Source organism: Pleurodeles waltl, chromosome 3_1 (genome assembly GCF_031143425.1).
Source record: "Pleurodeles waltl isolate 20211129_DDA chromosome 3_1, aPleWal1.hap1.20221129, whole genome shotgun sequence".
In the NCBI taxonomy this organism is placed as follows: Eukaryota; Metazoa; Chordata; class Amphibia; order Caudata; family Salamandridae; genus Pleurodeles; species Pleurodeles waltl.
The window spans coordinates 730,769,907-730,794,019 of NC_090440.1; the positions used below are offsets into that span (position 1 = coordinate 730,769,907).

The following is a 24,113-nucleotide window of genomic DNA, read 5'->3' on the forward strand; positions in this document are numbered from 1 at the left end:
GCAACACCACAAAGTGAACGCCTTGCATCTTGACCTGCTGGATTCATCGATCCCGTCGGATCATAAGAAACCAACGCCTTACCACTGACACCGTATCACCTGCCCTGCAGCCGTGAGGAGCTGACGCCTCCCCTCCCCTGCCTAGCAGTAACAAATTGATGCCATACCTCCCAGGTATCAGTAAGGAACCAATGCCACACCGGCTCCAGCCCTCACATCCCTGATTCTGTGCAATGCCTTTGTTTCCCCATTGTTTTCAATGGTTCTGTACCTGGGATTTGTGCAACTCTGTGACTGGCCCGCACTCCTTCACGTGTGGCATCAAACTGTTGAGAACAACTCCATCAAGAACTATTGTATTTCTAAGCATTATACTAAGATTTAGACTTTAAAAAATTGTATCTTTGCTTGACTATGTTTGATTTATTGTAGTTTTGTTTTTGTTTTACTCATATAAATATTGGTTATTTTTCTAAACTGGTGAGGAGTACCTTAGTGGTGTTTTCATTGTGTTACTCGGTGTGTGCGTACAAACACTTTACACATTGCCTCGGAGATAAGCCTGACTGCTCGTGCCAAGCTATCAAGGGGGTGAGCAGGGGTTATCTTAGCTGTGTTACTCCCTTACCCTGACTACAGTGAGGGTGCCTACTTGGACAGGGTGCAAACCACTTCCAACTAGAGGTCCCATTTCTAACAGTATATAATTAGAGTTCAAATGGCATTGATGAGCAACCTTTGCTCCAGTGGCTCGGCATTATTTAATATAATTGACCCCACACAGGACAAGGCAGTGAACCTCCTTTTGTGATAAACAACTGAGAAAGAGGGTCCCAGTTGTCTAAGTCTGAGTTCCTCTAATAGGGTACTGTATATTCCAACTGGAGGGAGAAATGTTTCTAGTGTTTTGAGGCTAGCTAATTAAGAACTGCTTTAAAATAACTTTTAAAAAGCTCCCAGTGACTTTCATAAAACCGTGATGATTCCAGTTTGCAGTGGTGCACTTGGAAATCAGGTGTGTAGCAAACTGGGCTTTTTTGCAGATGCCACCCCACTTTTCCCCCCCATTTGAACTGCTAGATGCTATTTTTTTACTCTAATAGCACACGGGGACCTGTTAACCAGGCCCCAGTGCCAGGGCTGTTTCCCCTAAAATAGGTACTGTGGTTTGGTAAACCCAACTGGCAAGGACCTTACCACCCCTGTAATGCCCTAATAAATGGTACCCTGGTGATGTCCCTAGAGGATGCCAACCAAGATTGCAGCTTTTTCTTTCCTTAGTGGGCTCTCTTGAGCCATTTGCTGCCAAGACAAAAGTCTACCTTCTTGCTGGTCATACTAACACTTACCCCAGGATGGAGACGAAGGACCTGGGCAGGAAGGAGATCGTACCTCCTTCCTCCCATGATGGCTAGCGTTTACAGTAATCAAGGCTGTGAGCCTCAACAGCTTAACTGCCCTTGATGTACAATCTCTTGTCGCCCACATAAGGACAAAGCCCTTTCCACCCTGTCCAGGCTGACAGACAGGGTAATTAGCTGTTCAGGAGGCATAAACCTCCAAAAGGCTAGCCACACTTTTTGGGTGGGCTAGGAGGTCTGTACAGCTGATGGAAGGTTCTGCCATGTTGGCAACCTTAAAAATAGCGGGTTCTGGATAGAAAAGTGATGCACTCTCATCAGAAGTTGTCACTTCAGGGGCAGACTAGCCACAGGGACCAGTAGCCCATTGGCCACTGTCCCTTACACCCTTAAAACCCCCTAACCCAGGATTTAAGGGGCTTCCCTGGCATCAAATCTCAGTTCTGACTTTAAATCAGAGAAGAAGCTTAAAGAAGATGCAGTCATCAACAACAGGACTTCGGACCCTGCTGCAGCGCAAGGAGAGGACACTTAAGTGCCCTGGGGAGACCATATACTGGAATTGTGTGATCGATGTGTGCCCGTCATGAAAACTCATTGCTCCAGTATATGCCAGAAAATAAAGCATACTCCCCTGACTGCTGGCACCAGTCACCTGCAACCGGAAGAAGAATTGTTGTGCTGCCTCTCCAGAAGTGCAACCTTTCGGGCCCCTCTTGAGCAATCCCAAAGAAAGTTGGTGACCTGCACCCCAGGAATGGTAGTGAGACTCTCACCAAGTTTTGAGCCGCTGCCACTTCCAGATGTCCTCCAGCTGACAAAGTAGCAGTGGACTATTTTTGTTGCTGCCAAGGCTTGTCTGTCACCAGCTCAGTAACTGACAGCTTCTCAGACATCACTGATTCCAGAACAGTTCCCCAGCATAGTGACCAATGTCGGCAATGACTCCAATCCTGAGAATCTGCATCTTGAAAGAGGCAACTTTGAGAGGAGCAGCAAAGCATCTTTGGTACTACCACTCCCCATCATTGACAGCTGCAAGGCCTCCTCTGCACCCTGAGCCGCTGGACTTGGTGGTGAAGTTCCAGCCGTGGAATCCAGGTCCTGGGACCCTTAAAGGCCTCTATGTTCCAAGGGTGGAGTGTGAGTTCAACCAAAAGAGGGCTTTTGTCAAGTGCTGCAGTTGACAGCGCCCACAGATCTTGTGTGCACCAACGACAGCCAGAGCCACTCTGCACCTGGACTCCTTGGGCAAGGAAACAAGAAACTGACTGTTGAGGCTTGGTCTATGGACCCACAAGACCTTAACTCCAAGTGGGTTCCCCGGAGTTCACCCTACAAAGGACGGATTGCACACTGTGTTTTACCCCATTTACTTAGATGGGAGTTGTTTGGCCATCAAAAGTACTCTATTTTTCAACACTTTAAAAATTCACAACTCCAGTTGTCTGTATGATAAAAGGTTTGTTTTGGTATCTAAATTAAGATGAAAATCTGCTTTATTTTTTTCAAATTGGTGTTGGATTTCTTTCAAGTCATGTCATATACTTATCTTCCATGTGGGTGTTGTGAAATGCTTTACACGTGTTCCTCTAAGTAGCGTGACTGCTCTTTGCCACACTACCAGGACTAAGCTAAGGTTTACTGGTGTGAACCCAAGGTCCACTTCTGCCACAATACTGCCACCTTGCTACAAGGTGCAGGGCACATTTCTGTCAGGGACCACTTTATCCAATTATGTAGAGCATAAAGTGGGGATGCCATTAACACAGGAGTGAAGAAAAGGTTTGAGCTGTATGGAGAAATAATATTTGCCTTTTAATGAGAATTTAACATAGAAATTCCAGCCAACCTACAGAGATGGCATCAAAAAGATATTAAGCGATTACAACATTTTAGTACTTGGTGAAGGCTCATATCTGCAATCAAATTACAAATAAATAATAGAATTTCATTCTTCACTCATGAAAGAGTGACAAGTTGAACTGTAAAGTGAAACAGAGACCAAATGGCCTAAAGCAAATAATTTTTATATATCCACTGATGTATCAAAAGAAACTGATGCACAGCCCATGATGTCACATTCTGAGTATCTGTTAAATATTTTCGAAATAAATGTTTACACTTCTTTCGTCAGTACCTTCCCACAAGTGATATGAGTGGGCAAAAATAGTGGGATCATGTGGCCAGAGCAAACTCAACAATAACACCTGAAGGGGATGACTAAGTATAGCCTGGTACTATACCAAGGATGCTGCTGCACAAGTGATACACTATTTACCAGACTCCATTTTACTGAACTGGTGGATCACAAGGCATGAAAGAAAGTAATGGGTGAATGGCTTTTAACTTTGAGTAGTAAGCATACTGAAGGGTAACAAAGGGACTTTCCACCATATTTTAAAACCACCTTCCAGGATTTGGAGTTTCTTACATACAACTGAATCCTTTTACAAGTATATATGTCTACATCAAGGGATACATGCCTTTGTCAACATAGTTCTCTCCTAGCTAGACTATACCTCGGACCATCTCTGTATGCAATTCTGAAGTTACAGAGTCCAGAAAGACAGCTACAATACTTCAAAATCTGAACTCATATTTTCCCTGAACTTAACTCTTTACAGTGGCTTCCTGTAACTAGAACTATCTCTTTTGAAGCAACGTACATATCTGACTGTGTTGATTCACAGCTCTGGATCTCTCTTCCTTCAGCACAAACTCTGTATCTATCATTGAACTGACAGCTTCAATCTAGGTTGGGCCAATCCCTCGTCATCTCGTTCATCTAAAATCTTGCAGTGATGGAAACTCCTTCTCAGATCAAACAGCTAAAATATGGACCTCTCTCCATGCTAAAATACCTGTACGCATTCATGACTGCCAGAAAGTGGGTTATTGATTTTGGGAGAAGGATGCTGACCAAGGAAATAAACAATATAGGACTCAGTGAAAATCTGCTCATCTCCTGGTATCAATGGCACAGGCAGCAGGCAATTCTCCAAAGAAATGAGTGTTACGTTCAAGTAGTGCCAGCAACTTTAAATTCAGGAAAACAACATAATGAAATTCCCAAACCAATTCAGACAAATAGAGAAATATTGATGGGAAAGAAGACACCAGAATGAGCAAAATTGAATAATGGGAATTGGAGATATGAATTTTAACATTTTGAGGTAAAAAGCAAGTGGAAAAAGTAAAGTACCATTGAAAAATATCAGCTCAGGGATGACAAGGACATGTGTGGGACTTCAGACCAACTGCGATTAAGCAATGTTTGCATACACAGACTGGGTCATCCCAGTCAAAGTTCTTCCTTCTGACTTAGTCTACTTTTCCTTCAGCAATCCTTAATCCAAAGATAAAACTGGTGAGCGTCCCTCAAAGTAAGATACATTTTCAATAAGATGGATTTCGTAGCTGTCTAGGTTCCTCCTGTCCTGGGATAGATTTGCTGTCTTGTCTTGGCCCAAGGTTTCACCTTCAGACTTTGACACTTTTTTGGTTCTCAAAATAATCTAATGTGCCTGGCTGGAAGCTGTAGCTGGGAAGGGTTTCACAAGGGTGACTACCTTTACTGTGAGGTCCCATTTCACCTGTTTAGGTGGTGGTAAGATGCCAGTCTTATTCCCACACTTGAGAGTCTTTTGAGATTTTTCCCACCTCATTGTGTCTACTTTCTTTTACAACACTACCACTTTGCTTTACTGTATAACTTCCCTGAAGTCCTAAATCCATAATGGCTAATCTCTTTTTCCTTCAGAATGACCCTCAAGTTCTCCCTAAACCACTCCCCTGTTTAGATCATATCTGCTTCCTCTGTCTCCAGTAGGGGCTGGGATTGAACTGAAGGAGATCATGTTAGCCCATGTTAGTCTGAGAGCTGCCCTTTGGTAAGACAAATGCTCCTGTACCCTTGTGAAGTGGCCAGGAGGCAACACTTTTCCCTTCCTGTGCCCAGGGACCATACTATTGTCCTCTGGAGAACAGGAGTGTGTACTGAGGCTCTGAGGTAAGATGAATGGCAAACCTGGGTCTAACTCAACTTTGGATCAGGCAGCACAAAGTACATTTTTGTTAAATATTGTTTTCACTAATATTATCATCAGTCTTGTTTCAACATTAAATTTGTGTTTTGTAAACTACGTGGGAAGTAACTTTGAATCAATTTACTGGCATTGTCCTGGTTGAAAATAGAAATTATGGAGAACCTAGCTAAACCTTCATAATGAAAACAATTGTGGGCATTTAGGCCTTGGGAGGGCATTAAGACCAACCATGTAGTATGCCACTATGTTATATGTTAAGGGCACAGCCACATGGGCTTACAGTGCTTGTTTAAGGTGGTACTTATTAATATGTAATATTGGTTTTCCAACATGACAAATGCACTTTTCCTTTCCTGTGTCTTTGGAGTGCTTTTAGACTGTAGCCCAGACAAAGCACAGTGGTATTCTTGACAGCCATATATTTTTGCTATATGTGTTGGTGGTGTAAATACACACTGCAGCCCCCATATGACATTTAACTCTCAAGCCATCAATGCATGAGCCATTAGTGCATGTATTTTCAACCATGGCCTTACAGGAAAGATCAATAGACAAATTGGAAGAAAACAATTTTGAAAGTACAATCTTAGGACCAGAGTACACACACAGTGCACAGTGTCCTAATATCAGCAAACATAGGGTCCAGAAAAGGGAGGAAACTACATACAGAAAAGGCACCACTCCTACAGTGACTACGGGCCTGATTACGATTCTGGCAGTCACAAGACCTCCAGACTTGCAGTGGCCGTCGGACCACTGTGGCTGTGGGTCTCAGACTGCCATATTACAGGGTTGGCGGACCAACTGACCGCTATCTCTGGCAGGATCCAAAATCCCGACGTGGTGACAGTGGTCTTGGTTGTAATTGAGCAGGGCGGCGCTGAGCTCAGTGTTGCTGTGCTCATTACAACCTTGTTCTTCGCCAACCTTTTCATGGTGGTTCCCCCACCATGAAGAGGCTGGTGGAGAAAAAGTGCAGGGGCCCCACTGCCCAGCACTTTTGGAATGTGCACTGTCTGCTTTGCAGATAGTGTGCATTCCGAGGGTGCTCTCTATACAAGACAGCACTCTGCTCCTTTAAGGGAGTCAAGAGTTATCGAGTAGCACTGTTCCTGCCAGTCAGACCAGCGGGAACACTCTATTTCAAGGTTTCTGCTGGTCTGACCTTGTAATAGGGCAATGGGGGATGACACCACCATGGTGCTGGCCTCCTCCCTGCGAGTTTAGCAGTCCTGCGTTGGGGCCGCCAAACTCACAGTCAGGCCATATGTCTCTTCTAGCACTGTACTTTCACACCTCATGTACATGCACAGCAAAGCTACTGCACCATGTTTATTACATGTCTACAAACCTTACTTACTTCACCGAGCACCTCCCATATAGGTCTAACTATAACCACCACCCATTTCAAATATGCACTCTGAAAGAGAATCCAGCAACCCAATGCAAATAGGAGTTCTTTTTAACCCATTACTGATATGAAACTCAATATGAATGGTACAACACAAAGCAATACATACTGTGGTGTAGTCCAGGACAGTATCCCAGGAGTTCAAGCCAAAGTTGTTGCTAATGCTGATGACATTGTTTCCTTTGTCGATCTTCACTGAAGGATTTAAAACTTTGATGGCCTGAAAAAGAATCACAATTCATATCAATGCTCTATTTGATGATGTAAATGAACTGCAAAAGACGATGCAGGGAAGAAAATCAAGTCTCACACCTTTCTGTTTCCTGCCACCTCCATTTTATGGAGGTCTCATATCAATGATCACTGCTTGGAAGTCATCCTGGCCAAATGCTGATCAATTGCAATTTGAACATGTCTTAACATACTAACCCCTGATTCCCAATCTGATTATTCCAGCAAATAGACTGAACTCCAATTGCGGGATTTAAGATTTCTAAACGTAGGTGCTCATTGTGACTGAGGCGGGGGAAGACCGCAGAACACTGTGTTGGTGGCCACCAAAAGACCTCCAGCACAGCAGTCCTCAGACTGCCATATTGCGACTGATGGTGGCTTTCTGCCATTTTCAAAGTGGAAACTGCCAGCAGTCGGCAGTCTAGTGGTGGTTGCACTGGCGACACCGCCGCGCCAACAGAACACCGCCCGCCGTATTTCAATTTCGAAAATGGTGTGGCGGTGTTGTGTTGGCGGGCGCTGGCGGCAGTGCAAGCGCCAGGACCCATTCCCTCCTGGACGTCCACCTCAACAACCAGGTAAGGTCACCATCTAAAAGGGGAGGATGGGAGAGGGGGTGTTGTGTGTGTGCGCATGTGTGTGTGTGTGTATGGATTGGGGGAAGGGGAAGTGTTGTGATTGTGTGTGCAAGCGCAAGTGTAAGAGTGTTGTGAGTGTCAGTGGCTGCATGTGTGTCAGTTTGTGGAAGTGTGTGCATTTGGTGCGTGCATGTATGCGGGAGGGTGGGGGTAAGAACGGGGTGCACGGCTGGGGTGGTTATTACGGTGAGCGGAGAATGTTGTAAGGGAATGGGGGTAGCGGGCTCTTGGGTGGATGGGGGGTGGGGGAGTCATCTACTGATGTCAGGAATGCAAATTCCTGTCACCCGTAGCCTTTCGGCCAGGGATTTCATGGCAAAGCTACCGCCACAAAATCCCTGGAATATAGGGGACTCGTAATACCGCCAATGGTCTTTGTTGGACCGCCAGGTGGGAGATGCTCATCTCCGGCCCGGCGGTCAACCGCGCTGGTGGTAGGAATGGGAAAGTGGAGGTTTGGCTTTGGCGGACGAACCGCCACCGCAAGTGAGCCAGACTCATAATGAGGGCTATAATGTTAAAAGTAAAATAATTAGGTTACCCCTATTTTAAAATATTCTGTTTACTTGGAATAAAGTGGTATTTTTAAATCATTGGAATTTGCATTACATCGTCAAAAAGCCAGTTTCAAAACATAAATGCAAAATATTTGTGGTAAATGTGATTACCACAAAGTAGTCACTGCTTATATGTACCATATTGTCTCTAATTTCCAGTGTCACTGCAATTAGGTGCCAGTTGCTTCGGGTTCATATGGGCAATAGGGCAGAATCCTAATCCTAATCTTGTAAACTGCTAATTTGTGGAAAAGGCTGACATGTAAGGCCTTTGATTCGAATTTACGATTGGTATGCAGCTACGGAACTGGAAGGCACTACAGAAAGCTATTTCAAGGAAAAACAATAGGACGTCGCCAGTAAATACCCATCATCTGCCACGCTCTAACCTGTCTGATGTGGGTATTCTGCATTGAATCCAGTCAACTTTCCCACATATCGCTTTGAGTGAATTCACGCGGCCTGTTCAGAGGCTATGCCGCCCTTACTAGGACATTTTTTGCGAATTTAGTGCTTATGGCAGGTGTCTGACATAGAACACTTTAAACGGAAATCCTGAATAGCAGTTGCACGCCTACCTCACGCTGTCCATAAGTGTATTTACATTTTGCTCTAGAATTAAGGATTATAGTCCAGATACACTGCCCAGACAATCCTTAGAATTGCCGGTGGGAGTCTTAACAGGTGTTGCAATTGTGAGGAAACTTTTAGTGAGGTGGGCCCTTCCCTTATGGGAACTACCAGATCATTTCACATAGTGGGGTGACAGCTGTCACAAGCTACACACCAGGAATAAAATCAGTTGACTTTTAGTCAGATGCATTAGCAGTCACCTAACCCTTTGACAATATTTTCTGTGACAGAACAACTATTTTGTGAAAGACATTGCGCACATTATTGTGTTAAATTCGTGGCTCATGGTATTAATTATTGTGTAACATCTCAGTGGCATTTGAGTCTTTATTTTCCTTTACTTACATAATACATACTGGTACCATTTATATTTCTTCCTCTGCCAAATTCTATTTTAGCATTTATACTTGACTACTTGATATATATTTATTGTGTAAATAGTTCCAGAACCTAAAAAGCAAAGAAATGATGAAGCTAAGATCATCACAAAACCATGAGTGGTCCCAGTACCCATGACCTGAAATATGACATTGAAAGCGATGCTGTTCAAAAGATCAGTGATGATGTTACTGAAGAATCCACTCATGGCATAAAAGGCCACATTTCATGTGACATCACAGGTGATATCACATATCATCATTTATGGCATCACTAATGATGAATGACAGAAACTATAATTCATTTTACAAGCAACAACATTGTCAGAATCTGGCTTCCAAACATAGGCTCCAGACAATCAGTGTTTGCCAAAATGGTCACCAGTGCACACAGTGACAGATCGGTGAATTAATATGGAACACAGTCAATCAGTATTTGCAAACCTTGTCTACAGTAAGCACAATTAGTAAAGCAAAGCTCACAAGAGGGCAAAATATGCTACAGTAAACTGCAACAGCGTCCCAAAACAATTGTCTGCACTCAGTATTTTTGGCAAAAAATATGGGCTGTGGAGCAGTCTGTGTTTTGTAGGCCAGTGTGAAAATACATATTACAAATTCTTGTATCCGTTTTTCTGTGTTTGCCTTACCAGACCCTAGTTGCACACTTATTCCATAACCCCGGGGTCGAGATTTACAAAGAATTTGTGATGGGTTTGCTTTACTTTTTTAGAGCAGATCTAATTCAAAGTCAAGGTTAATATTTACAAACCAATGCAAATTACGATTTGTGTTGGTTTGTAGCCACGAGTAACTGTTTTTTCCTCTTTGCATGTAAAGAGGAAATTGCCTTTCAGCATAGCTTTTTTGTAGAAAGGGGCTACTTCCTGAAGAAGAACCATGCTGACCACAAATCAGACACACTTGCACCATGGCGCAGGGGTGCCAGAAGTGCCCCAGCGCAGAAAGAAAGCAGAACTGTGCTACTCCTTAGTAGATATGGTGCTGTTCTGCTTTTGCCTGTTCATGGAATGCAGCACAGCAAATGTACCACTTGTCCTGTGTTGTGTGAACTCTTTGTAAATCTGGGCCCTGCTGAATAAAGAAAGAGTTCATGTGTCTGCATTAGCTATATTCACCAGCAAGCAGTCATTTTTTCCCAAGAGAGGTCCTCTCGAACTCTGGCTGTGCAGATGCACAAAGTGCATGGAGTAGTTTGTTATTACACAAGAGGGGCATAGCAATATATAAAATATTCAGCAGAATGCAGGATGCAGTAAAGTGACATTTTCCGAGAGTGTGAACCACAGCATGCTTTGTATCACAACAGTCGGGTGCCTTCAAATGTTTTTATTTTACTCATCCACAGAAGTTTTGGCATAATAAAACCGGATCTCAAGTCCCTAAACCAGCCTTCATAACCGGAATAGAATAGGTTTTAACAACAATGCAGCAAAAATAATAATAATCATATTCACTGTCAAATTTGGAAATGTAAATAGCAAGGGAAAACACACAGCTCTAACCGGGCTTCTTAACTTGAATGATGACAATCCATATGGCATGGGCTCACTGATCATCCACAGTTTACTAAATACTTTCTTATAATCACATCTTTTGTTCTACAAAAATAAGGGAGCGTTCCAGACAGAGGTAAAGATAGGAGTAATGTAGTCACGTATTTCCTTCAGACTCCAAAGAAACCGGAGGCTGGAAAATAATTTCCTCATCCATTTGTCCTTTTTTATGTACTAACTTATTGTGTTTGTTTTTTAAACAAAGGTGAACATTAACACAATTATTGCCTTTCAAAAGCCATTACAAAAGATCTTGTCAATCATTCCAATCAAATATATGTTGCTGTATCAACACTGCATGCAGCCATGTGGTGTAACCTTGATGTTTCAGGTTTACTAACTGTTGAGGGATGATTTCAAAACACATAGAAATATATCTTATTTTTGATTGTTGCTTTTTATTCGCTCTACAATGTCTTGAGCATTGTCGAAGTGCACAACATTGTAGTGGATTCCAAAAATAACACAGTTGTTGTTCTAATCAGTTATTTGTACTGCTGGGGAAAATCAATAAATAAGTCTGACCTACAGATAATGATGACAGCCTGAGAACTTGGCTGGATTTTTACTATTCCTAATTTGAATATAGTGCATAAGTGGCAAAAATTGTGAACAAACGTACCTCGTTTGGGGCCGCATGTGTTTGGAAGACTCCCAAAAGAGCCACGACCAGGATCTAAAATAAAAGAAGTATGACAACTTTGATAAAAAGATCCATCCTGAGTTGTTACACATTTCCACCACAATTTACTTTTCTTAAAATTAGGCAAAGCCCAGTACTGAATATACTTCTGGGTGTGAGAGACTTTTGACCAACCACTAATATTTGCAAAAAATGGGCAACGCATGGCACTGGGGTACATAAATTGCACCGTATATTCTACATTTGCATTGTTTCCATATTACATACACCGCAAAGTGGAGGAGGGTTTCACATCAACATTTGAGAGATTCCAACAGTTACAGGGTAATTGTGCATCGACATTTCTGAAGGATTACTCTAGTGCTGATGATATCTTGCACCAGCATTTCGAATTATCGTGCTAAGTGCCATTTTTGCAAAGGTCGAAGTGGTGGCGGAAATCGTTGTGGAAAAGGGTACCAGTGTAATGCATGCAATCCTGAAGTCTCGGTGCAATATTTCACTCGCACCTACGCCAATAATCTACATATTTTGAACACTGGTGGCAAAGGTGAGCATATTGTTTCTCCTATAAGGTTTAAATGTTTGGTTGCCGGAAATGTAGTAGGGTTAATGTGCATCAAAAGAATTCTTCCTTATACAGATATAAACGTATGACGTAGCTCAGTTCTATACAGTGACTTTCCTCATGTACACGGATTTCTAAAACAGTAAGAAATCCCAAATTTATATTTTCTTAAACCTAAACATATGAGCTTGTGGAGCCAAGCCAGTGGCCACCATGGGCATTGGTGTTGGTAAAGGTGCCATTTGAGGCTTTCCTTGCCTTTATCTCCAGAGGAACGAAAAGCCTAGCTTGTCATGGGTTGCAAGGAGGGTCTTGCTGAATTTAGATCACATAACAGAAGAGCAAAGAAATGAGCTGATTGTTTAATATCCTGCAGACTTCGCCCCCATGCTATATTCGTGTTACCGCCCTCCGTACCCTCTTTCGTAATGTTTTGAAGTATGTCTCTGCTTTGTATCTGCTATGTTACATTTTATACTCATCGCACCATTCTGTATTGTGTATACTAGTCAGTGAGCTATCAAATCAAATCAAATCATTAGCATTTATAAAGCGCGCTACTCACCCGTGCGGGTCTCAAGGCGCTAGGGACAAAGGGGGTGGTTATCGCTGCTCGAACAGCCAGGTCTTTAGGAGTCTCCGGAAAGCGGAGTGGTCCTGGGTGGTCCTGAGGCTGGTGGGGAGGGAGTTCCAGGTCTTGGCCGCCAGGAAGGAGAAAGATCTCCCACCCGCCGTGGAGCGTCGGATGCGAGGGACGGCGGCGAGTGCGAGGCCAGAGGAGCGGAGGGGGCGGGTGGGGACGTAGAAGTTGAGCCGTCTGTTGAGGTATTCCGGTCCCTTGTCGTGGAGGGCTTTGTGTGCGTGGGTGAGAAGTCGGAAGGTGATCCTTTTGCTGACTGGGAGCCAATGCAGGTGTCTCAGGTGTGCGGAGATGTGGCTGTTGCGGGGTACGTCGAGGATGAGGCGGGCTGAGGCATTTTGAATGCGTTGCAGGCGATTTTGGAGTTTGGCGGTGGTCCCAGCGTAGAGGGTGTTGCCGTAGTCCAGGCGGCTCGTGACGAGGGGCGTGGGTCACGGTTTTTCTGGTGTCGGCGGGGATCCAGCGGAAGATCTTGCGGAGCATGCGGAGGGTGAGGAAGCAGGCGGAGGACACGGCGTTGACTTGCTTGGTCATGGTGAGAAGGGGGTCCAAGATGAAGCCGAGGTTGCGGGAGTGGTCTGCGGGGGTCGGTGCGGTGCCGAGGGCCGTGGGCCACCAGGAGTCGTCCCAGGCGGCCGGGGTGTTGCCGAGGATGAGGACTTCAGTTTTTTCAGAGTTCAGCTTTAGGCGGCTGAGCCTCATCCAATCTGCGACGTCCTTCATACCCCCTTGTAGGTTGGTCTTGGCGCTGGCGGGGTCCTTGGTGAGGGAGAGTATAAGTTGGGTGTCGTCGGCGTAGGAGGTGATGATGATCACTATGGATTATAAAGCACTAGAATAATTATTTATCATACGTGTTGCACCTTTGTCTGAGCTGGGACTGTTTAACCCATGGTTGTGGCAGATAAGCTAGGCTTCTAACCACTGGATGCTGCACTAAAGTAGGTCTGGGTGTTGGGTGTGGCTAGGCTTGGGCATGCTGCCGTTCTTTATGTGCTAATTTGCGTTAGACAGGTATTTTGTTTTTCAAAACAAATGGCTTGCTTTTTCTGTTGTCTCTTCATGAGAATGTCCTTAACTGAAACTTATCGTTGACTGTCCTTTCGTCTTTTCCCACCTGCTTTAACTGTAAATCTGTTACGTAAATGATAATGCATGTGAAATGCAGTCATATACTTCTTTAATCCATACCGGCTTTTATATGTAAACGTGCCCGATTGCAAGGGAGGGAGTGTGATAAGGCACAAAGCCTGGCAATATGATGGTGGGCACTGGGGGTGCTACTAATGTCTCATACTTACTGTTAAAAAACTGTAAGGTTTACTGGCAGCAGGAGTGGCTAAGTGATACTGCTGAACGGTCTAGGTTTGTGAGGGACAGTCCTGGTGGGCGGAGGCTAGAGCACACTTTCCCCAGGGGGCCGGTTCTGCCAGGAGTTGATGGCACCAGTGCTTTTCCTTTGCAAAGCATTGAGGTAACTGATGCGTGCGGAGGGGCACACCAAGTGTTGCTTGTGTCATAGATCATTCTTAGGTAGAGGTCGAAGTGGGTGTCATCTGTTGGGAACTACATGCCTACAAATCTTTTATTTAACAAAGTAGTTCTTTAGATTGTGTTAAAAGACAACCTTCCCAGAATGGTTAATTCCTACATATGAGATGCCTCGACTGAAAGGGAATGAGAGGGGGTCTCTAGTGCTGTGGGGTCAAGAGTGGATAGTGAACTAAAGAAGCAATCTTTCCCACTAGGATGCCTCCTACCTGAAAGAAATGTAAATATATCCAGTTAGGCAACCTGCAAATGTAAAGGCTGCTTATAAACCAGCATTGACTTTAATTGATAAAATTACTTAAAGCCTGGCATGTGCATTATGTTACTTGCACAGGTCAACAAAACAGACACGTGATATTTTGTTTGTTTAGCCATGCCCTTGGCACAGCACACATTCTCACTGATCCTGCCCCTGTCTCACTCAAGATCACAGTACACATACTTTTTAATATAATTCGACTGCTGTCAGGAGGGTGTGAACATTGCATATGGCATGAAACTATCCTAGAACATATTTTAGCAAGGGGTCAAGTCATAATCCAATTACCATGTGTGAAAATGCACTGTGTTGAAAAACGAAACAGAATTTCAAAATTCAAACAAACATTCATAAAGCCATGAGATCTGGATTTAACGTGTGCAGGCATATAGCGTTAGTAAATTAGAGTGAGCTAGTGGAGGCAGACAAAGGACTTCATTTGTAAAGTGACCCTTCATGCAGTTCGATGCCACCACTGAAAGCAAGGCAAAAAGATACGCCCAAACAGGCAATAGCATTAGGTGAACAATTAATATTCCATTGGGATCATCTAAAACATGATTGACCAAGCAGCTGGCCAGTGGTTGAAAAAAGGCTTGTGGAAAGCTAATGGTTGAAACTGCTGGATCCGAAACCTACTCTATGAATATGTTTAGCCATAGGTCTGAATGTCACCCTTCCTGTTAAAACCCAGACTGAAAATGGCAGTAACTTTGTAGGAAATAAAAGGGACCTTTTAAGTAGTGTACGTTGGTGAGTAAATGTGTATGGAACTTAGGGAGTTCAATGCTCATTCCCAGAAGGTGGGACTTCCAGGTTCAGGGAAAGTAGATGATATAACCAAGTTTGTGCCATTGTGAGACCCGCTGTCACTTAAGTGGTAGTGAAGACACAGAATTTCCTGTAGCCTGGGGTGCTCTCCAAGTTTGACAGAGCATACTGCTACAGAAATTAGGCAACTTTTAGCTATACCCTCTCAGGAAAATTCAGGAAATATGATACTTACTCATAACGTACGAAATTTCCCAAAATTCGTCTGGTTATGCTGGTTTGAAGAAGAACTCACCCCATTGCTACTTTCATTATGTTTTTTTTATGTAGGGTTGGGCGGATTTTCATTTCCTATAACATAGGGTTGTTACCCCTGCCCCCCACCTCCTTGCATTGCAATCATGTGGTCCTATGCCATATTTTGCACTTTCAGCCAGCCTGGCCTTTTCGGCAAAGTGCAGTTTGCATGGTTGGATTTATCAGTCAAAATAGGAAAAGGCAGCTTTAATAGAAAAAATATTGCAAGTCACGCAAAGCAACCGGTCTAAACAAAATAAAATCTATATTTGCCCGAGTTTAATACTAGTTCATGTCTGCAAGGCTACAATAAAACCCTTTAACAACTTTTCGTATAAACTGCCTCATTCCCAAAATTCTACGAAATTTCAGCAAAAAATTGTTAAGTACCTCTTTAGGAAGGGTTCTGTCTAACAGCCAGTGCTGCAAAGTTGATCATTTCATATTTTCAGATATGCCTTCATAACTGCTTCTCAGTTACAATGGAATCTAGAGCTGAATTAAGTAGTTTAGCTCAGTCTGCTAGTTGATTTGTCTGTTCTTGCTTTCGGTTCCATGCACTCACTATGTTACTGATCTAGTGAGGAGATGGATGAGGCATGTTTATGAGGGAGCTTGTGGCATTAAGCAGAGCAGAGAATCTGTTCGTATTTTGGGACAAAAGATGACAAGTCCTAGAAAGCACACCAGAAACCCTGGAGTGGATGTTACTAACACATGGATCTGGGAAACTTAAGAGCTCTGCATATATTGGTGTGCCATTGCTAACTAATTTAGAGCTAATGAGTACAAAACGCGGTAGTAGAATTTCCTGTCTGAAAAATTCCAGTCGAGTATACTATATTTACATGAGATGACAGTAGTATATAATTCATAGCCCTACAGGTCATAGCAGCTGAGGTCAATATATGGGGAAAAACTCAGTCTAGCAGGAAAAAAATGCAGTTCTTACCAGCGTCTTCATCTTGGATGGAGGGTCTTGTACAACAGAGCGAAGACACACCGAACACCCATCTGCCAAATACAGTTATATATGTATTTCTTATCAGCAGAGCAATGACGCATGGTCTTCAATCCAAAGGCCTGCAGCACTTTCAAGGGCCCGTTGAGTCTAAGTATTGATTAATTTTATCTTCTGCTATTAACCGACCTCTCTTACTATGTATGTTTGATAACCAAATCTATGACCTTCGCTCATCTTGCACCTATCGCTCGGTGCCTGTTGGATGTTAATGTCTCATAAAAGATCTAAAGGTTTACCGCTGAAAATGGATCACGAGAGAAGACGCTACCATAGCTCAGCAGCTCCTTGTAATATTTGAATAGCCCGTGAAGGACTGGTGTACTCAACTACCCACCCATATGTTTGCATTAATCCGTGCAATACTATCCAGTAATTCATCCCAGCAACGCTCCTAGGGAAAAGTATGACTTACTGTCACAGGTAACGGCAAAGCCTACCCTGTATGCGATTGAACCTCGTTTTGAAGGAATTATTCCATCTTCTTAAAATGCAATCAGAATTTAGGATTCCACTAACTTCTCAAACAATATTGACATGTTAACGTTTCTGTTTATAAAGTAATTCTAACACCACTATAATGTTATAGTGCTTAAATGACTTTCTAGGGGGTGTCTTTCTGTTGAGAGTGGGACGTCCAGCACACACTATGTCTGTCTTTCCAATCAAGTCCCCTTATCTTCCTATGTCACCCCATGTTTACGTTTTCCAGTTTGTGTGGCTTGCAAAAACTTTTGTCATGCCTCTCTCTCTTAATTTCACTATGTGTTGGTGTCTCTCTGGAATAGGGGGTTAGTGCAGTGAATGCTTACGGCCTTCCAGATAGCCATAACAGTTCTCGAAGAAGTGTGGTTTTCCCTGATGTCCACTGAGACATAGTTTCATTTTACCAACCCGACCCTATTCCCAAAAGATGGATGTCCTCCCAAACTGTCTGGACTACAGGCTATGGTGGCTATTTTTGCCCACTGTCCAGGCAGAGGGGAAATAAAGCTGACATCACTTTGCACCATTCTCCTGCTTTCACGCTGCCAGACGTCCAACCATGGGACTTCTTGTAGTGAGGAAATAAGAGTTTGCAGCGCCACTAAAGAGTTATGGTGAGTAGCTGCCAAACACCGCTGTTTGAAGTTAAAAAAATATATAAAATTGCAGGGTCCAGGACCTCGAAGCTTTACAAAGCCCTAATCTAGACTCTACCTTGTGACTGCCTTGCTTTTATCTCTCGGTTTCTGTGTATTTCTGTGCTTCTCTGTCCCTGTATCAATTCCAGGGTCTCTTCATGCCCTCGTCTCTCTCTGTGTCCATATCTCCCTGTGGTCTTATGTGCCCCATTTTCCTTACTACACCGTGACCTAGATTTAGATTTAGATTTGTTAACACTTTGCACCGGGTTACATTATGCTTGTTATGCAAATCCTGCACAATGCATTGTATTAACTTTCCAACCCAAATCAGTATTTGCACTGGAAAGTTGGCCAACATAACGCAAGGGAGCTCTATGCACTTCTTTGTGCTATTTTACATCAAAGGGGTGTTCAATGTGTGGTACATGGAAGCCACTTATTGGTTTTGGCACAAATCCCTGTCTACTCACGTTTATGGACTGTGATTCACCCAAAATGTTATGCCTCTGTGTGGTAGGCATAACGAAGGCAAAATGATCTAATTCTCCATTCTTTTTAAACATTGCATGTGCTGCATTGTAAAGCACACAAAGTGGGGAAAGTATTAAGCTTTCCTTCCAGTACACGACCTATGACCACATCAGACATGCAGGAGGTCAAGGTGGTTCTGGTCCCCAGGGTTTTGTCTTGAGGAAAACTATAAGCTGCTGTCAACTGTATAGGAGAGAATGTTTGTGAAGTTTGGTCTGAAGACGTAGCCAAGTGGCGTAATCCAGACATTGTATCAAGGAACCTCCTGATTTCATCTGATGCTGTGATGAGGGCAATGTCAGTGCTCAGTTCTGACCTCAGAATCCTGATTACCAGGAATCCAGAAGCTGGTTGGTGAGTTGTTTGTTGATGGCTTTCTCCATGACCTTGGCCAGGCAGGGTAGTAGGGAGATCGATGAGTAGTTTGCTGCCTGGGAGGGGCCTGCTGAAGGTTTCTGTACTAGTCCATTGTCCTCTGTGCATTCGCATTTATCCAGGGAAGGTGGCAGTGGTGATTGATGTGTTCATGATGTGGGTGAGTGTTTAGCTGATCAGGGATATGTTCATGTTGTAGATGTAGTGGGAGCAGGGGTCTGACAAGACCCCGCAATGGATGGTTTTCATGATGTTGGCTGTTTCTTTCATGGAGGTTGTCTGTAGGCTGGTTGCGCGTTGTGCTGGGGACAGGTTGGGGGTTGAAGTTGAGGTAGATGGCTTTTATTTTGTTGCTGAAGAAGTTTGACAGTCTGGGACATTGGACTTGCCATGTGTCAATGTTGTTGGTGATGGATGCTGGTGCTGTAAAATCTTTGACAATAGCGAAGATTTCTTTGCTGCTGTTGAAGCTGCTCTCTATACTCTCTTGTTAGAAATGTCACTCTAGTCAGGGCAAAGGAGAAACACATCTGGTTAACCCACATTCACCCCCCTGGTAGCTTGGCACGAGCAGGCAGGCTTAGCTCAGAAGCAATGTGTAAAGTATTTGTACCAACACACACAGTAATACAGTGAAAACACTACAAAGTGGACACCACACCAGTTTAGAAAAATGGGTAATATTTATCTAAATCAAACAAGACCAAAATGACAAAAATTCCAACATGCACAAGTTCAAATATGAATTTTCAAAAGAATAAGAGTCTTACTTCATACAATGGAAACAATGCACAAAGTATCTGGCTTGCGTCAAAAATAAAGCTGCACAGGCGAGCGTGCATCGGAAAACTCGTCAATGCGACAATTCCTTCCTCACAAGGGAGGCCGTGCATCGTTTCTTCTCCAGTGGGGTTGGTGATGCATCATTTTTCTCCTTTGTATGAGAGCGATGCGGCGATTTCCAGACGGGGCAGCTCAGATCCGTGCAGAGTCAGGATGACTTTGACACCCAGGGACGATGCGTGGAAAATCCAGTCGCACAGTGTTAGAAAACCACGCTGTGTGGGGTTTGCATTGTTAGCGGCCACAAACGGGTGTTGTGCGTCATTTCTCCAGCCACTATGCGTTGATGTCCCAGCCACAATGCAGTTGGAGCATCGATTTCAGCTGCAAAGCCGGCGGTGGTCGTTTATCAGCCATGTTGCAGATGGTGCATTGAAATTTCCCTGCACGACGTTCAGTGCATGGATTTTCAGCTCTTGTTCTGCCAACGTAACCTTTCAAGGGCCCAGGGACTGGATAGGGCACCACTGGGCAGGGCAGGAGTCCCAGGAGAGAGTCCAGGTGCTGGCAGAAGAAGTCTTTCATGGCCCTGAGACTTCAAAACAGGAGGCAAGCTCAGTTCAAGCCCTTAGAGATTCTTCGTAAGCAGGAATATCCCACACAATCCAGTCTTTGTCCCCTTTCAGAGGCAGAAGCAGCAACTGCAGGATAGCTCAACAAAGCACTGACACAGGCAGGGGCAGCACTTCTCCTCAACTCTTCTCCTTGGCAGAGGTTCCTCTTGAATCCGGAAGTGATCTTGAAGAAATCTAAAGTCTGGGGTTTTGGGTGCAATACGTTTACCCCTTTCTACCTTTGAAGTAGGCAAACTTCAAAGGAAAGTCTCTGTTGTTTACAAGATCCTGCCTTGCCCAGGCCATGCCCTGGACACACACCAGAGAGTTGGAGACTGCATTGCGAGAGGGCAGGCACAGCCCATTCAGGTGTAAGTGACCACTCCTCCCTCCACTCTAGCACAGATGGCTCATCAGGACATGCAGGCTACACCGCAAGCTCCCTTTGTCTCACTGTCTAGAGGGAATTTACAACAGCCCAACAGTCAGTCTGACCCAGACGTGCAATACACCAGGAGGCAGAGGCACAGAAAGGTTTAAGCAAGAAAATGCCCACTTTCTAAAAGTGGCATTTTCAAACTGACTATTTAAAATACAACTTTACCAAAATTTGTATTTTTAAATTGTGAGTTCAGACACACCAAACTCCAAATGTCTATCTGCTCTCAAAGGGAGTCTGAACTTTAAAGATATTTAAAGGCAGACCCTATGTTAACCCATGAGAAAGATAGGCCTTGCAACAGTGAAAAACTAATTTAATAGTATTTCACTGTTCGGACACATAAAACACACCAATACTTGTCCCACCTTTAACATACACTGCACCCTGCCCATGGGGCTACCTATGGCCTACCTTAGGGGTGCCCTACATGTATAAAAAGGGAAGGTTTAGGCCTGGCAAGTGGGTACACTTGCCAAGTCGAATTGGCAGTGCAAGACTGCACACACAGACACTGCAATGGCAGGTCCAAGACATGTTTACAGGGCTACCCATGTGTGTGGCACAATCAGTGCTGCAGGCCAACTAGTATTGTTTGATATACCGGCCCTGGGCACCTCTAATGCACTTTACTAGGGACTTGCTAGTAAATCAAATATGCCAATCATGGTTAAACCAATCACCAATACAATGTACAGAGAGAGCATGTGTAATTTAGCACTGATTACCAGTGGTAAAGTGCCCAGAGTCCTAAAGCCAACAAAAACTGGTCAGAAAAAATAGGAGGAAAGAGGCAAAAAGATTGAAGATGACCCTGCCAAAAGGGCCAGTCCAACACCTCTGCTAGGACCCTTTTCTTGGCTTCTTTGTTCTAGAATTGGTACAGTCTTATTACAGCTTTGAAGGTGTGCTTGTTGGTCTCCTCCTTAATGTTTCTCCATTTTCTTACCAACTGTTTACGGTGACTTTTGGTTGATCAGCAATCTTCTGTGGTCTGTTTCCTGGCTCTTCTGTGGTGAATGAACTTGGGAGGGGGTGCAAGGGAGTTGGTGCAGTCACAGATCCACTTAGTAAAATTATTTATGTTGTTTTGTTCGTAGACCAAATTGAATATAAACAATTCAAGTCTTCCCACAAATCAAGGCAACTCGCTAAACAGTGTTCATTGTTGGTAACCAATCAGGTATTTGAAAAATATTAGTAAAATGGGAAATACAGTTAGGACAATCTGCAAGATAGGAAAGAGGATCTAGAGTGAGTCCTACATTCAGATTTATGAGCCTGGAAAAATATGCTCTTTTCCCACATCAGGGTTAGGGACTACCAGCCCCTTGAAAAAACTGTATTGTATGACATGGGGTTGCAACTTCAGGTCAGCTGCCCCACAGGCATAGTTCTTGGTACTTATGGCAGGCAGATAGCTGCTAAAACAATAACACATTTTAGACACAAGGAGGGACTTTGCTCAGCATGCAGACTCACTCCTCAGAGGACCTGGACTGTAGAAGTTAGTTCATTGAGCATCTCTCTTCCAGCCTATAGTGAAGGGTAGCAAGGGATTCTTATTGCTGTCTGTCCACATGTATGGACTCCTTGAGCTAGCTGAGAATCTCTACACCTGCAAGATCAGCAAGGCTAGCTGCCACGACTCCCAGTTCAAACATAGAATACAGAAGTAAATCTCTCTTTCGTCTTATAGAGTTTGGTACGTTTTGTATAAAACCAAGGATTGTGAGATGATGTAATGGGTAGAAAGTAGGAGAAGAGAGACAGAAATAGAGGAAGATATACAGTGGATCCTGCAGGTGATAGGTATGAAAATCTGTATGGATTATCAGAAATGGGATCAGTGTCACTGGAATGTCTGGTTTAAGCAGTCTTTACTCCTGAGTATCTAAGTGAGTGGATAAACATAACTAATATAGGTACACTCCCAGAAACATGAATATAGATTTACCCTCCTCCTCACTTAGTTTTTATGTCACTTATCCAGTGCATGCTGCCAGTAACTTGTGACTAGCCCCTGGATGTACCAGGAATCCTATCCTAGAGCAGAAGAATGTTGTAGAAGCACATCAACAGTGGGAAGAAAGGAGCCTGTAGGACTGGAACTGGACTAGAGGTAAGAAAGAGGAAACATCCAGAAGGCCTAGGAACTTGTAGAACCAAGAGAAAGGCAAGAACCAACAAAGATCTTTGGATGGGAAAGCCAGGCACAAATTGAACATATGCGAGGTAGTTAGAACAACCACTGTTGCCAAATGCTCATGTCTGAGCTTTAATGCAAGTAACTCTTTAGGTAATCATTTGGGGATCTAGCACTGGCCAGTTGAGCTTCTGCTAGGCATCAAGTTTATTTCTAGTTTGAGAAAACTAGACATGAGACAGCTCATTTTCAGAATGAATGACATCAAGGTGCACATAGATCAGAGTATGTGTAGTCTTCACAAAGCTGTAGGGGAGCTCTAGTTTTTATTTAAGGTTCTTGGCATTTGTGCCCGTACCTCTCCTAAGTTTGTATGTCCAAACCATACATGTAAGGATCTGCTATAAGAGCAGAATGTTCTCTCTCTACCGCGGTGCATTGGAGGTGTTGGTGGAAAACCTGTGTGGTCCTGTCCGACAGAACTTGGGGACAATAAAGCAGAGAGAAAGAAGAAGTGATGGATGCTGCTGACTTCGTATTTCCAGTGGAAAGCAGCCACTCTACACTCACCATTTTACAAATATTTTTGCTATCAGCAAAGGGTAACTCTAACAGCAGATGCACCGTGTGTGACTGGTGTCTGGCTTAGTTCTGCACTTATTCTGATGTTCATGATTATTGTAAAAAGTATGCACATAATTCCTGAAGTTTCACATAAAAAACTCCTTATTACACCATTTACCACTGGGTACTGTACTTAAATTAAAAGGGTGATCCACTAGCCATCACATGTGGGTGCAGCTACCGCCTCCCTAAATAAACTTCCTTTCCTTTATCAATGCCTCACTGAGTAGATATTTTTAATATGTTTATAGCCAAGGAAGCCTTTTAAACACAAGGGTGGAGGGAGCACACTTCCTCTCATCCCAGCACAGTTCACTGCATTGCATCCTGGTAAATGCAGTACGCTTACTTCAAAGTTGCTGTAGTTTTTCACCAAAGTTGGTTCAGGTAGTGCTTTTATCTCTAGACATGTGTTTCTGGGTTTAGCCCTTCATCAGTAGAGAGCAGAAGTAGTAGAAAGGAGAGGAAAGTCTAGAAACACATGTCTAGAGATATAAAGCAATGTTTGCACCAACTTTGATGAAAAACTACAGATAATTTTGAAGTAAGCACTAATTGTGAACTGCATTTACCAGGATGCAAAGGGGCGAATTTGAGCATTGGAGATGCACCTGTGTGCCTATGAGTGCTACTGTGACCTGAGAAGAATTTGGCAGCATTTCCAACAACCCCAGATGAATTGTCTTTGCTCTCCACTACTTATGCTTTCTACTGATGAAGGGCTAAACCCAGAATCACATGCCTAGAGATATACAACAATGTCTGCACCAAGGGGCATATTTCTACTCTGCTGGTGCCGGATTTGCGTCATTGTTTTTGACACAAATTTGACGCAAACCTAACACCATATTTATACTTTAACGCCCAACCCAGCTAACGTCAACATT

General features: G+C 43.7%; 1 protein-coding gene across 1 annotated transcript in view; it reads right to left on the reverse strand.

The window, feature by feature from the left end:
- LOC138283258 (gastrokine-1-like) overlaps positions 1-16,572 on the reverse strand; it is a 29,890-nt gene extending 13,318 nt beyond the window's left edge. The window contains exons 1-3 of the mRNA XM_069221284.1: positions 16,519-16,572; positions 11,460-11,513; positions 6,931-7,041 (exon numbers count right to left, since the gene is read on the reverse strand). Of these exons, the coding sequence (XP_069077385.1) occupies positions 6,931-7,041; positions 11,460-11,513; positions 16,519-16,530 (177 nt within the window). The 5' untranslated portion in view covers positions 16,531-16,572. The remainder of the gene's footprint in view (positions 1-6,930; positions 7,042-11,459; positions 11,514-16,518) is intronic.
- Between the last annotated feature and the right edge of the window lie 7,541 nt (positions 16,573-24,113).